Source organism: Bombina bombina, chromosome 2 (assembly GCF_027579735.1).
Source record: "Bombina bombina isolate aBomBom1 chromosome 2, aBomBom1.pri, whole genome shotgun sequence".
NCBI lineage: Eukaryota > Metazoa > Chordata > Amphibia > Anura > Bombinatoridae > Bombina > Bombina bombina.
The window spans coordinates 1,039,288,841-1,039,304,365 of NC_069500.1; the positions used below are offsets into that span (position 1 = coordinate 1,039,288,841).

Here is a 15,525-nt window from a genome sequence, read left to right on the forward strand (position 1 = left end):
AGGATAAAAAAGTAACAAAGTAATATATTCCACATCTAGAAAGAAAATGTTCCACATCTAAAAAATCCACATCTAAAAAAAAATAAAATCAAATATACATGAAAAATGCAACTTGCATTTAAGTAATTTCATCTCTATTCCCACTGGAATCAGATGTCAGTGTGCTCATTCAAAGAGCTGCCACCCTCCCTCATTATTTAAGGGTATCGTTAAATCTCAATTTATGAGAACGGCTAGAAACAACACAGACAAGGTAGTGGGGGCCTCCCAGTTAGAAGAGATGAAGGATAAATTCCTTAACAGAGGATACGGGAGACCAATGCTTGATGGCATTTTGGAAGAGGTGAAGAACAGATATTACTGAGAAGAAGGGAGTATGTGAAGACCCTAGGATACCGTTAATCATGAGCACCACGTTTGCTCCAAATAACAAAAGGGTAGGTAACATACTGAACAAGCATTGGACTATCTTATCATCAGATCATAAACTACCCTTTACTCAGTCTGTTAGACCCATGGTGGGTTACAGAAGAAACACAAATCTTAGGGACCTTCTGGTAAAAACAGATCCGAAAGCCAGTTATACAGCCCCACAAATACTTCGGAACAAGGGATGTTTCCGATGCCTGGGGTGTATCACCTGTAATGCCATGATCACAACAAGAACTTTCCACCATCCACATAACAAAATTTACAATATACGTAATTCTATTACGTGTACCACTACCCATGTAGTGTACCTCTTGGTGTGCCCATGTTCTGCTTTTTACGTGGGTAAGACACAGGGCACCATGAGAGAGAGGATGGCTAACCATCGTCTGGCCATCAGGCAGGCCTTGGACACCAGACAGTCCGAACAACCAGTGTCACGACACTGTCTCGTTGAAGGTCATTCTGTTTCATCCATAAGAATCATATTAATTGATCATATTCCTAAGTTGGATAAAGGAGGTAATAGAAACAAACTGTTGCTCAAACGTGAAGCAGAATGGATTTATCGTCTGGGAACCATTTACCCAGGAGGACTGAACTCAGTTCCAGATTTCAGGGCCATGATCTAAGTGATGGCACCAGAAACCTACTAGGGTGCGAGAGCTGGTTAGGGTTGTGTACATGTGGCGTGAGGGCGGCCATACACCGTTGGGTGCAGACATCCTTCTTGGGCCACATGTTATTGGAGCGTTGAACAGGGTGCCATGTGAGTGGGCCTGGTTCATGCTCCTACCACCCCTATTCCAAGGCGAGTCACTCGCTAGTTCGGTGCCCACTGGCAGCCCGGATCAGTATATGATCCAAAGGATCCCTCCCAGGACGGTATTTTGAGTCTTTTGAACATACTTCAGAGTTATTATTTGTTGCTAAATCCAATAACATATTCTGTGTGTTTTCTTTGAATGAGCACACTGACATCTCATTCCAGTGGGAATAGAGATGAAATTACTTAAATGCAAGTTGTATTTTTCATGTATATTTGATTTTAATATTTTTTTAGATGTGGATTTTTTAGATGTGGAACATATTTTCTTTCTAGATGTGGAATATATTCGTTTGTTACTTTTTTATCCTTATGACACATGCAGGCTTATTTATGGTTTGAATTGTAAGCCAGCAAAATGTAGCATATCTTTATTTAAGATGCACAGTTTTTGAGATTTACTTTCTGTAAGACACATGTTTCCTTGGGGAGACGATTTGTATATATGCAATCAGAAGTATCTTAGACCATGATACGGAGAGACATGTGTAATTAGAATATAAGGGCTATATTAACTTATGAATGTGTATTCATTGACCTAAAGTATATTGGGTTAGATGATATATTGACACACTATACCGCAATTATGCTTTCTTCATGCTTGTATAAGGGCTGTTTAGACTTATGAATGTATTTTTATTTGCCTAAAATCTATTGATTTAGATGCTACATTGACGCACTATATCGCAATCATGCTCACTTTATGCTTATATCACACTGCACTTATACGATACAAAGCATCAGACACATCATTACGATGTCAACACTTGTTGCTAGGCAATAAGAATGCTCTGAACATGGGCCAATCACTGGAGACTTTGCCACTTCCGTTTGGGCGATATAGTATGGGATGCCTATACCGGATTCCCTCACATTCATATTGCCTAGCACATTGAGCCACATGGTTGGTAGTAGGAGCTTCTGGTGTGCGTAATCAATACTAGGCACAAAAGCGCCACTGACTAATTTCGCCAAGCCGGTCTATGCTACGGCTAGATATTAACGAAAGAAGTAAGTCCTGTTCTTTTCACACAACACTATGTGAGGTTGCATAATAACAGACACAAATGTTTAATTTATGAGCCCTAAAGCTGTATCTACACAATGAACAACAATAGAGAAACTATTTCTTTTTTTGTAATACCGGAAATGGATCTACTTCCGGTTTTTGACACGCATAGCGTGCGTTCCACTCACACACTTCCACAATACACTATAGGACACAGGTGTGCTTTGTAAGTATTGCTATTTTGATGATTGTTCACACTATATATTTTTGTGTATTTGTCACTTTTGGTTATTCTGAGGAAGGGGTCAGTTTGAACCTCGAAACGTCAATTAAAGTTAAGTTGCCTTTTTGGTTAACCCACAAATAAGAAGTCCTGTGAGTGCTTTCTTTCATTGGAGTTATATATATATATAGATAGATAGATAGATAGAGAGAGAGAATAAAAATTACAAAACAATTCCATGTGAGCATTGTGGTCAAGCCCATAGTTACCTAGGAGTCAGCACTGATTGGTCAAAAGAACTGAAATGAGGGGGCAGTCAACAGAGGCTTAAATACTCAGAGGTAATTATTAATATAATATATATTGGTTATGCAAAACATGGGGAATGGGTAATAAAGGGATTATCTATCTTTTAAACAATAACAATTCTGGTGTAGACTGTCCCTTTCACATCAATTCTGAGAATTGTAAAAGCACAAAATACATTTTTCAGACATATAGACTACAGGAAAAGGGGGGGAAATAAGTAATAAAAGTATAGTGTAATGTGGTTTAACTATTCATAATTATTATATAGTCTAATCTGACTATTTTCTGTTACTTAAATTTACCTATATTGAAAGTATTTGGATTGAAACATTATAGTACTAGTAACAATATGTTTGACTAGTGTTAGTCACCCACATAAGAGTGTTGTTTACAAATGTTAAAATATATTTTTTAGTAAAAATGGTTAACTCAAATTTATTTTATTTTGTATTTTGAAAGTAGCAGGAACTGCATGTGTTTACATATTGGGATAGAAGTTCATTCGCTCATAAAAAAAAAAAAAATCCTGCAACTCTATTGGTGGACACACCTCACAACATCAGAACAAGAAATATGTATTTTCAGAACAGGAACACACATTTAAACAGAACTGTAGGAGTCAGACATTTTTAAACTCCCTCTTTTAGGTGGCTCTCTTTCATGGCTCTCTTCCACATTTCCCAATACAAAACTATGCTATTTTATTTGGAAATTAGGGCAACCGTATCATAATATTGCACAATAGGGAATTGGCTCTGAATTGTAGCTTCCTGCCAGTAGAAGATTGTTGTGTTTCTCAGTTCAGCAGCCCTCTTACTCCCTCTAGTGGTGTAAGGTTGCTATTTATTTAGATAATTGCTAACATAATCTGTATTTACCTCACTACGCTTTGTAAAAACACTTGAAAAGTTAATTTTGCACCTATACAGTTACCAAAGGTGCAGTAAATACTATGAGACTGTAATATAAAGGTTTATGCATCATAAAACAACTTTGCAATACACTTTCATTATATGTTTTGTCCCCTTCCCTGTAATTTTAACTGAAATTACACATTTTACAATTATGTAGATTGGAAGTGCACATGGCACAATTCACAAGCCTAACCCTGTAACATATATGATCCTAATTGGTCTCAGCAGAGATGATCCTATATGTAGAGAAATGAAAAGTTGCTAACAAAATGACACTGGTACTGGCTAGATGTATCTACTCCAGTAACAAGTTTTGATTGTCTCCTCCAAACAATGCAAGTGGTGGCCATTGCAAAACAGTTGTTAAGGTGTTAATGCATTCAAAATCTTTTTACACTCACCTAGCATCTATTTCAAGACAGTAAGTTACAAGGTGTTTATTGTCCCTTTATCTATAGTGTCCATGCTGAGGAGCAACAAATACATGTGCAGTAAGATATTTTACTACTGTTGGATTCCTGCTAATGGGTATTTTTTTTCCTGTCCTTAGAGAGAAAAAAATTAGGAACTGGGCAGTCTCCTGAGATGAACACTCTTTTCCGCTTCTGGTCTTTTTTCCTCAGAGATCATTTTAACAAAAAAATGTACGAGGAATTTAAACAGCTTGCTGTGGAAGAAGCCAAAGACAACTACAGGTGACAAGTTTCTCAACTGCTGCCACCTGATTTAAAAAATATCTAGTTGTATGATTTCTAGACGGCATTCTAAATATCAGTTAAACATAATATCTCTCTTTATTTGCTACTCTGCATGATTATATATTTGATTTAAAAGATTTAGTTCCAAAATTCAGCACTAGAAGCACCACATAGATATTTCTAAAATCTCAAATTGTAACTGGTCATGATCAATGACAGTTTGTGTATCTTATTAAACCAAAAATACATGAGTTAGTTATTTATTTGCAGACCTTGATGTCGGTTATACTGAGGTCAATACAAATAGTTGTGCTTCAAGCATGTAAATAGTATCTACAAATAAAGTACTCCTGTAAGTGTACAAGGTTACTCCACAGAGTATGCTTCTATGCACAATTCAAATGAAAAATAGTTTATAATGATTAAACATAAACATTATTAACTTTTATTTATTTATATATATATATATTTAAAAGACGGCAAAAGAGTAAAGTTTCTTGCTGCACTGTCACGTAAATTAAAAACACTACACCTTTGTAACCAGCTAAAATTATGTAAGAATAGAATCCGAATGCTGCATAAGTAACAATGTATCTATATGGGATACTGGGACAGGGGAGCATTCCAAGACTTTGTTAAATGTCTGTTAATATAGTTATCTATTCGAATATTAGAACTCTTTCCTAAGTGAGGTATGATCCTTTGTTAGGAAGATAAATAAGGTAATTATATATTAATCTATTTAACACTTTAGTAGATATAAAGCCAGAGAGCCTCTCCCATCCTTAAATGGTTATCCCTAGTAGTAGTGTGCTTACTACTAGGGATATCTATTTAAGGATGTTTTTTAAATATATATAAATAAAAGTTAATTTTTATATGTAATCATTATACACTATTTTTCATTTGAATTGTGCAAAGAAGCATACTATGTGGAGTAACCCTGTACACTACCAGGAGTACTTTATTTGTTTGTGTATCTTACCAAGCATCAGTTCTTCAGAATCCCTTTTTTTCTCCTTCATTCTTGAATATTAGCGCCCCATTTAAACCCTTTCATGCAATAGTTATATAAAGAGAGCTTCTTAAAGGGATGGTAAATCCTAGTGTTTGTCAAACGCAAGGATTTACTATTGGAACAAATATAGGGGACTTTCAGTAATGAAGTATAAAATACTTGATGCTGAAAGTTCCTTTATTTGTTTGAAACGTTCACCTCACTGAGCTGCTCATGCAGCCCACGGCAGAATGCTATTTTGCTGAAGTGACATTTCCACCTCTTAGCCAATAGCCGTGCGGGCTATCTGGTTTGGCGCCAGTTGGAGCGCACAGCTATTTGACAAGAGGTGGAAACGTCACCTCACAACAAAACAGCGTTCTTCCTTGGGCTGCATGAGCAGCTCAGTGTCATGAATGCTACAAACAAATAAAGGAACTTTCAGCATAAAGTATTTTATACTTCATGACTGAAAGTCAAATTTATTTGTTCCACTGGTAAATCCTAGCATTTCACAAATGCTATGATTTACCATCCCTTTAAGGGTTTATTAATGTAAATCAAGTGAGGTATTTTTATTATTATAATATCCAACTGTACTCATGGTGAAATTATCTAATTTGGTAAATACTAACTGGACTACAAAACTGAAAATGGAATAGAGCAGTTTTCACCCCTGTTGCTTAGGTATTTTATTCTTGGGTTTCAGTCCCATAGTCCTGTTCCAGCATTCAACATTTTGTTGTTGAATTGATATTTGGGGCAATATCTGTCGACATCTACTCAGTTTATGTATGTTAATATAGAAATTGAAAGTTTACAAATGAAAATATTTCTTTAATTGAATTGTTCTTTAATTTACCATTCAGTCATTTTGAGCTGTGAAAAGGAGCAAAAGATTATGTATTTAACATTGTACTTCTGTAAATAACCTGAGCAAGTCTTAGTACTTGAGGCTTTATTATTAATTGTTGAGTTCTGTGGTGCCAATTGCAGGTATGGGTTAGAGTGCCTTTTCAGATTTTACAGTTATGGATTGGAAAGGAAATTCAGACAAGAGATATTCAAAGATTTCCAAGAAGAAACTATAAAGGATTATGAAACAGGTAACAAGACAAGATCAGGGGGTGAGATAAAGTGTTTGCCTCTTGCAGTGCTGATCATTTTGTTTTCTTTGCCCTTAGGTCAGCTTTATGGATTGGAGAAATTTTGGGCTTATCTTAAATACTCAAAGACCAAGAATCTGTCTGTGGAACCCAAGTTAAAGAGTTACCTATGCAACTTTAAGAGACTAGAAGATTTTAGAGTTGACGTAAGTTTGTGTCTTAAAACAATGATTAAATAATGTAACATTAAACGTCAGCGGATTGTTAAAAAAGATGCATATTTACAGAACTGCCAGTATCACACTCTTCCCTAATTATATGGCCAGACTGACTTGCTGGGAGGTTACAAGTCTAACTTACACATAGTCTTATTCGGAATCAAGGATACTAAAGTCATTATCTTAATTTAAAATCCTTTATTCATTCCACTTTCCTTTCTCTCATTTAAACTTTTAGTTTATTTTTCTTAAATGAATATAAATAGGGGAAAAGGACTGTGTAATAATAAATATTATAATATTATTAAAAAATCAGATGTGTGTTTAGATGTACAGAATTAATACACACCCTGAACCATTGCATTGACTGCAGATTACACTATTAAAGGGATCGTCTACTCCAAAAATGTTATTGTTTAAAAGATAGATAAAATAAAGAAAAATGTTACCCTGCGCTAAGGAAAAGGCACCAATAGACCAAGGGAAAAAAATGGAGACCCCTATCTCCACAACCAAAAACAGAAAATTTGTATTTTTGAAAATCGTGTCCCAGATGGAACCAGATATTTTAAAAGACCTTGGCGCTGCAAAACATTGCAGCTGAAACTAGTGATTGGATAAACCGTGACAATAGTCAAATGTTTAAAATATGAAACCTTTGGCCTCAGTAATGAGATAACTTGTTTTAAAAGAATACAATGTGAATTTATTTATACAATATTAAACATAAATTAAAAAAGCTGATCAGCAATAGAGCAATAAAATAATTGTAGCAATTAAATAGTAAGAATGTAACAATCAAACTAACTTGACACAATATAGCAACACACAATATGGCACTATAGCAAATGTCAGTGTAGCATCAAAAATAACAAAACAACCCTGGAGCTGATATGCGAAACAAATGTTGAAGATCCGGAATAAGAGTGAGCAGTCGAGATCCCCAGCTGATTCCTTGAGAAGCAGAGTGAGGCTGGAACGACAAACGGATCCAAATCATACACAAGCAGAAAACCAAACAAAAGGTGTTCACTTTTACTTACACCGTGTCTTGGTTGCTGCTTGCGCCGATGGGTCCCTTTTAGCAAGCTGTAGCAGAGCCGGATAAGCCTTTGGAACAATGCGGATTTTTCAAAGATACTCCGCTAAAAGTTGCAGTTAACACAGAAGCCGGTCTGTGTAGGTAATGTTACGTCAGGTGGCGTGGAGTGGGAGGAGCAACGCGTTTCAGCCCGGTCCCTGTGGACCGAAACGCATTGATTGTATACTGGTATTATGGCTCAGGCTCTTATCTGGCACTCCCATTTGCGATATTCAACCAATGAGCACAGCTAATACAGGTTTAAAAAGCCCTGTATTACACCTTTCTGGAGCTTGACAAAGGCCCTGACCGGGCTGAAACGCGTTGCTCCTCCCACTCCACGCCACCTGACGTAACATTACCTACACAGACCGGCTTCTGTGTTAACTGCAACTTTTAGCGGAGTATCTTTGAAAAATCCGGCATTGTTCCAAAGGCTTATCCGGCTCTGCTACAGCTTGCTAAAAGGGACCCATCGGCGCAGCAGCAACCAAGACACGGTGTAAGTAAAAGTGAACACCTTTTGTTTGGTTTTCTGCTTGTGTATGATTTGGATCCGTTTGTCGTTCCAGCCTCACTCTGCTTCTCAAGGAATCAGCTGGGGATCTCGACTGCTCACTCTTATTCCGGATCTTCAACATTTGTTTCGCATATCAGCTCCAGGGTTGTTTTGTTATTTTTGATGCTACACTGACATTTGCTATAGTGCCATATTGTGTGTTGCTATATTGTGTCAAGTTAGTTTGATTGTTACATTCTTACTATTTAATTGCTACAATTATTTTATTGCTCTATTGCTGATCAGCTTTTTTAATTTATGTTTAATATTGTATAAATAAATTCACATTGTATTCTTTTAAAACAAGTTATCTCATTACTGAGGCCAAAGGTTTCATATTTTAAAAGATAGATAACACCTTTACTACCCATTCCCCAGCTTTGAACAACTAACACATCTATACTATAATTGCGTTTGTAACGCCTCCATCAGTGTCGCCAGTTGTGCACGCATCCTCAAAAGGAATGTTCGCTGCACGCACAGCCAAAAGAATTCACCCGGATGCAGCAAAGCTGCATCCAGGTGGATTCCGAAAATGGCAGGATGGTAAAATCACCACCCTGCCATTTTTGGAAACGACCGGGATGCAGCGAAGGCAAATGGAGCATTACAAAAAAATAAAAATAACCTCCCGCAATTAGTATTAAAAAAACAAAAAACCTAACCGCCCGTACGAAGTATTAAGCGGCGATACTCAGGCGGCATGGAGGCTTCTCTTCATCCGATGTTCGTTGTATACTGAATATTGAATGCAAGGTACTGCAATCAATTTGGGGTACCTTGCATATTCCTGTTGGCTGAATTTTTCAAAACAGCCAATAGGATTAGAGCTACTGAAATCCTATTGGCTGTTCAAATCAGCCAATAAGATTTCAGTAGCTCTCATCCTATTTCAAATCAACCAATAAGATGAGAGCTACAGAAATCTTATTGGCTGATTTGAACAGCCAATAGGATTTCAGTAGCTCTAATCCTATTGGCTGATTTGAAAAATTCAGCCAATAGGAATGCAAGGTACCCCAAATTGATTGCGGTACCTTGCATTCTATATTCAGTATACGACGGAAATCGGATGAAGAGGAGCCTCCATGCCGCCGAGGACCGCCCACGCCACCACAGATGACCACCGCCGAGGATCGCCACATCTGGGAAGACCGCTCTGCTCCGGACCTCCGCTCCGCGCCACCTTCGCTGTGGATGAAGATGAACCCGCCTGGAAGAAGACCTCCGCCGGACTTCTGAAACCTTGAGTACCTATTTGGGCTTTAGTGTTTAGGTTAAAAAAAAAAAAAAAAACAATGATTAGGGTTCATTGGGCAATTTCAAAAAGCAATGCCCATACAAATGCCCCTTTAGGGGCAATGGGTAGTTTAGGGTTATTAGTGTTAGTTTTTTTTATTTTGGGGAGTTTGGTGGGTGGGGGGTTTTACTGTTAGGGTTTTTTTTTTTATTTTTAATGTACAAGAGCTGATTTTCTTTTCAATGCCCTACAAAAAGCCCTTTTAAGGGCTATTGGTAGTTTAGTATTAGATTAGGGGGTGTTTTTATTTTGGGAGGGGATTTTTTTTTTATAGGGCTATTAGTTTTTTATTTAGTAATTTTACTTTTATTTTTTGTAGCTTGGGGGGGTTGCATTTTTAATACATAGACTGCCCTCTGGGCAGGCTTATCAACTAATTGTCATAATAATATACTTTATAACCTTTAGACCAGGCTGCCTTTATCTCAACACATTTTATAGCTTTTCACAGCAAGACATTGCAAGTTGATGTGTGCCACATAGATGACTTTATTCTCACTCCTGGGGCGTTATTCATGAGTCAGCACTAATTAGATAAAACTGCAAGTCTGTAAATAGCACTGAGATAAGGGGGCTGTCTGCAGAGGCTTTAGATACAAGGTAATCAGAGGTAAAAAAATATATTAATATAACCATGTTGGTTGTGCATAACTTGGGAATGGGTAATAAAGGGATAATCTATCTTTCTGGACAATAAAACATATGGAATAGAGTGTCCCTTTTAAGAGTGTGTGTTGCTGCAACAGTGGTTTGTATATTGCATGTTGCAATAATATGCTTGATATGACAGTGACTTCAAACTCTTATCTTCAAATCTAACTTAAATGGCTTACACTGGAGATGACCTACTGCATTCACAGGAGTTTTGTAACTGCTATTGTTAAATAGCATTTTCTTTACATACCAAAGCCTTTTCATTTGAATAAAAATGGCAATGTCTCTTCTGTCCAGTGTTTCACCTCACAAAGTTGACTCACTCTCGCAAAAAAAGACTACATTTTACATTTGCATAGTTTCTGCAGCTGATAAGGCCAACTTGGGTTTTGTTTTGCAGAGTAGCTCAGTCATTGTTCTGAACGTTTCCAGCATTCAGTTTTTAAATTATAATCATTTAATCCAGCAACAACTGGCCCTGTGTGAAAAAAATAATTACCACCTTTGTTACTCAATCAGCCCATTTTAATCATTGGATCCAATTCCTGCCAGCCCTGTAGAATCTAGATATTAAATGAATAGAACCTTTCCATCACTGTAAAGAAGGTTACAAGGTCTCAACAAGCAGCACACTATGCTGCAATCCAATGAAATTCCGGAAGTGATTATAAAAAAGGTTTTGGAATAAATCAGTCTGGAAGGGGTTAAAGAGCTATTTCTAAGGTTCCAGGACTCCAGTAAACGAAAGTGAGAGCCATTATCTGCAAATGAAGAAAACACAGAACAGTGGTGAATCTTCCTGCCAAAATACCTCCAAGGGGGCAGCAACAACTGATCCAATAAGTCACAAAAACACCCAGGACAACATCTAAGGAACTGCAGGCCTCTAGCTTCTGCTAAGTTCAGTGTTTACGATTTGACAATAAGGAAGAGACTAGGCAAAAATAGAATTTACATGAGAATTGTAAGGTGCAAACCAACAAAGAGAAACATTAGAGCTGAACTCACATTTGCAAGGGAAAAATGGTGGTAGTGTGGGGATACTTAGGTGTCTTAGTGCCTGTAAAACCTTCCATCTTTGAAAGAACTATGAATTTTGCTCTCTACCAGGAAATTCTGAAGTAGAATATACGCTCAACAGTGTGTGATATTTAGCGTACTTGGTTTATTCAGCAGGACATTGATGGAAAGCACTAGAGTCAACCTCCAAATAGCTCAAAGGAAATAAACCTAAGGTTTTGGATTGGCCTAGTGAAAGCCCAATGAGATGCTGTAGTAGTGCACAGAAGAGTGGTCCAAAATTCCTCCACAGTATGTAAAAGACTTCTCCATTTATAGGAAGTGCCTGATTGTAAATAAAAGTGGTGCAATTACAGGGTGGAAAATGCTTTTTGACACAGGGCCATTTTTCTTTTAAAACTGAATTTCATTTTTACTTGGATTCCTTTTATGTTACAATTTCTTCTTAAACGGGAAGTCAACAGCTGCATTCATTACTTTTGGGAATTCAGAACCTGGCCACCAGGAGGAGGCAAAGACACCCCCAGCCAAAGGCTTCAAATACCTCACCCACTAACATCATCCCCCAGTCATTCTTTGCCTTTCGTTACAGGAGGTTGGCAGAGAAGTGTCAGAAGTTTGAGAGAGTCTCTTATAGAGGGTAGTACTCTTCAAAATGGGACTGGAGTTTTAAGTAATCCTGTCAGCCTCTCAGTTCGAGCATGGATGAAGGTTAGAGTCCGGAGATGCAGGGAGAGTCTTTCTGCGAAACCATCCCGACTCATATTTAACTGCTCCTTGGCAATCAGCGTTGACGAGTTTAGCTGCCTGCCTTTATTCACTCAAGTCGATGTCAGAAGCGAAGCTACTATCTGTCACACTTGAAGGGCCATGTTCCTGTTCCACGGCGCAGATTCCGGTAAGATTGTTTCATTTTATTTCAATATGTGAATGTAATGTTAACGAGAGATGGTAGGGTCCCAGTGGGGGACTGCTTTTATCTTAAAATAGTAATCAAGGGTTAATATCTCCTGAGGGGGGACTTTAATCATGTTTGTTATTTGGTTCTATCTGCTAATGTGTAGTAATAAGGTTCATGGCTTTTCGGAACATAACGGCCTTATCAGTTGGCGCAATCTCTCGAGATGCGTGCCCTTTTTGTGACTGGCACAGTGCACCTCGTGACGGGTCTGCTTGTGGGTTGTCTGGTTCACGGGAAGTGGTGAGTGCCCCAGCCATTGGGGGTGTAAGAAGAGTGCCAGTTAGTGTTTGTCATTTTTGTAATCCCAAGATTGTCTCTGATACAGAGAATGCGTCTTGTGATGAATATGAAATGGCCCGGGTTATCCATGCCCATCAGTTATGTTCCGATTGCCGTTCTAAAGTAGTCTCTTCTCCCGAATCCGGGACCTTAGAGTGCGTTGAGCCATCTGCCTCCGAGGATTCCATGTCCCGTGAGGCGCGTGCCCCAGAACCTTCCTTTACTACATAAGCAGGTGTCCCTATGGCCTTTACCCCTTTTCCGGAAGGTGACTTGTTTCCTCCAGAGGTTACGGCATGGTTCCGCATGGCCATTTCTATGGTGCTGGCTCATTTTATATCTCCCAAGTGAAAAATTTTTAAGATACTGTCCGTGTTCTGTTAACCAGGGCTGGTCGAGCTTGGGATCGCCTGATTTAGTTCAGCCTCCTGGGGAAGCGTTGGCCTCTGAGGATTCAGGGGCCCCAACCTCGGGACCGGGTTCGTTTATTGATTCGGCGAGGGATGATTTTGCCTTTCGTTATAGGCTGGCACGTCTTCTTGTCATTTTAAGGCATGTTTTTGTGGTGCTAGAGGATTCCAGTCCTAGTGGGCCGAGGGATCCGAGGCCTTAGATGCTGGATGGCAAGTTGGAATAGACGTTTGGGGATGAAGCTAATCCTTGACGTCTGTTTTTTCTTTCTTTTATGTTCCAGTTCTGAGCTTGGGTGAATGGGGCCTCTGATCGGCTGGTCCCGTTGGCGTATCCATTCACCTTGGGCGTTTACCCGCGGGTGCTGCCTTACTTTTCTTTTGATCTGAATAGGATGTGTTTTATTTGTTTTTATTAAGCTCATGTCTGATACAATTCCGTTTTTGGGAACGTTCTTTCTCTGGAACAGACACTTGCGATTTTGTGGTTGCGTGGGCACTTCCCCGGAAGTTGCGCACTTTTGAATAACAGATTTATGTTTACTAGTTTGAAATTATGGAACCTTCAGGTCGATTTTTCTTGGACCTAGGACAGTTCTGGAGTGTCCTTATACCAGGCAGGTACTGGTCGGGCACTTTCTGTTGTCACTTGGGTTCATGTCACCCTCGTGGTGCTGATTGAATCCTGTCCGGTTCTGAATATCACTTGGCCTATTGAGATGGATTCCGGGCTCGGATCCTACTTTGAAGTATGGGGCCTAGTGTGTAGATCCAACGCTCCTGGACGGAGGGTTGTCAGTTTCGATCTAGCTTGGCCTTTTCTGGCTATTCGCTTGGGATACGGGTCTGACTTTTTCAGACATCATCATGGTTCTTAAAGGTCCCTGGGGACTCGGAACCGTAGTTTCCTCTCCTTTGGAGTTAGGAGATGTGAATGACCTCCGTGGTCTAGAGTGGTGAACTGTTTGACGTCCTCACTTAAAGCTTTCTCAGAATGTTTACTCTTTTTTAGCCTAATGGCATTTCTTGCGGTGGCGGAGTCTCTTTCCTTCCCGTTTTTGGGTTGGGTCATCTGTTCTGGAAGTGCGGGCATGTCCTTCTTCCTTTGCTTAGCATTGCATTTGCTCTAGTATGTGGAGTGCAGTTGTTACCCTGCCTTCTACGAGGCTCCCAGCCTTTGCCCTGTTAAAGGGTTTTCGGGAGTCTGATCCTGCAAGGATCTCTGGAGACTGTTGTCTTCTCCATATGGACCTACCCTTGGTCATTCCATGGTCTTTCGACGCTCGGGTGTTATCCTTCGACCTCGTTGCAGATCTAGCCTTCGGGCTTGAGAGTGGAGGTCCGAGGTCGGTTACAGACTTCTCCTTCCGGGGTCAGGTGGATGACCATTTAGCCTCACCTGCGGGTGTATCAGGATGCCAGTGAGGTAGCTCAGTTGGTTAAATACCCTGACTACAAAAGCCTGTTCAAAGATCCATAGGTCACAGGTTCAAATCCTGGCAGGGCCAATTCAGCCTTTCAAAAATAGTTTAGCCTGCCTACGAGGGTTTAGCTTGCGATCCAGGGGCACTGGGTGCCGAATTCTTAAACTAGTCAGGAGTTCTTTCAGACTTTTGGGTTTGAGACTGTTTGCTAGGTTCTTTAAGTCTACGGACTTTAGATGGTGCGTTCCTAATCCTAGGAGGCAGCTTAGGGTTCCTCTGGAGGGGAGATCTTTCGATCGATTCCATTATTCCGAGGACTCTGGCTTGATCCATGTGTCTGCTTGGATCTGGCATGGACGGTTCTGCTTAACCATAGGGTTTGGGTTCCCGCGTGTCTCTTTGAGGGTGCGGGGTTTCTGTCTCATGGGAGATTCAGATCTGCCTAAGTGCTGACCCGTGGGTCCTTGTTTTCTTGCCTTGTAGGGGATTTTTTCCTTACTTGCGTCCTCAGAATCCTGGGATAGGGAGATCTGGAGTAGTTGTTGGCTCAACCGTTTCTGACGCAGGAGGTTGTGGGTTTGAACCCAGGTGAGGCTCCTGTTATATGGATTCTGGTATTTGGATGCTGGGGGTCTGAGTACTCTCTTCCCTTGGGAGTGTTCCTCTTTATGGAAGACAGCTGTGTAGGGGTTCTCGGACCCAAGCACGAAATTCCTGTCTTGACTCACAGTAGCATGCAGGTTTTAGTAGCGGTCAGATTTCTGCTCAGGGTTTTTTTTGCTTCCTCGTAGATCCATCCTTGTTCTTCCAGAGGTCTGGGACTCCTGTCCTCCGTCTTTAACTAGCCTTTGGGATGGGACCATTACCCTGAAGGGAAGGTCGGGGATTGGTTTGCTTATGCAGTGTTGACCGTTTTCTTTTCTTGAGTCTGTCCTCCCCTTCGGTGGAGGATTTTCTGTCAGTCTCTCTTCTGGTGGTGTCTGCTGCTGGGAGGGGACGCTCCTTGGAGCCCGTTAATTCTGGTCAGGAGCTGTTGTTGAGATTGATTGACGCTACTTGGTGGGTTGTGTCCAACGATGGCTTAGGGTCAGCTTTACTTCCTGGAGGC

At 39.9% G+C, this 15,525-nt stretch overlaps 1 protein-coding gene across 4 annotated transcripts in view; it reads left to right on the forward strand.

The window, feature by feature from the left end:
* The window catches only part of LARP1B (La ribonucleoprotein 1B), a 224,771-nt gene that overhangs the window by 206,270 nt on the left and 2,976 nt on the right, over nt 1–15,525 (forward strand). For all 4 annotated transcript variants that reach the window (XM_053703651.1, XM_053703653.1, XM_053703652.1 and 1 more), the window contains 3 exons: nt 4,261–4,405; nt 6,402–6,511; nt 6,590–6,717. In XM_053703651.1, the coding sequence (XP_053559626.1) occupies nt 4,261–4,405; nt 6,402–6,511; nt 6,590–6,717 (383 nt within the window). The remainder of the gene's footprint in view (nt 1–4,260; nt 4,406–6,401; nt 6,512–6,589; nt 6,718–15,525) is intronic.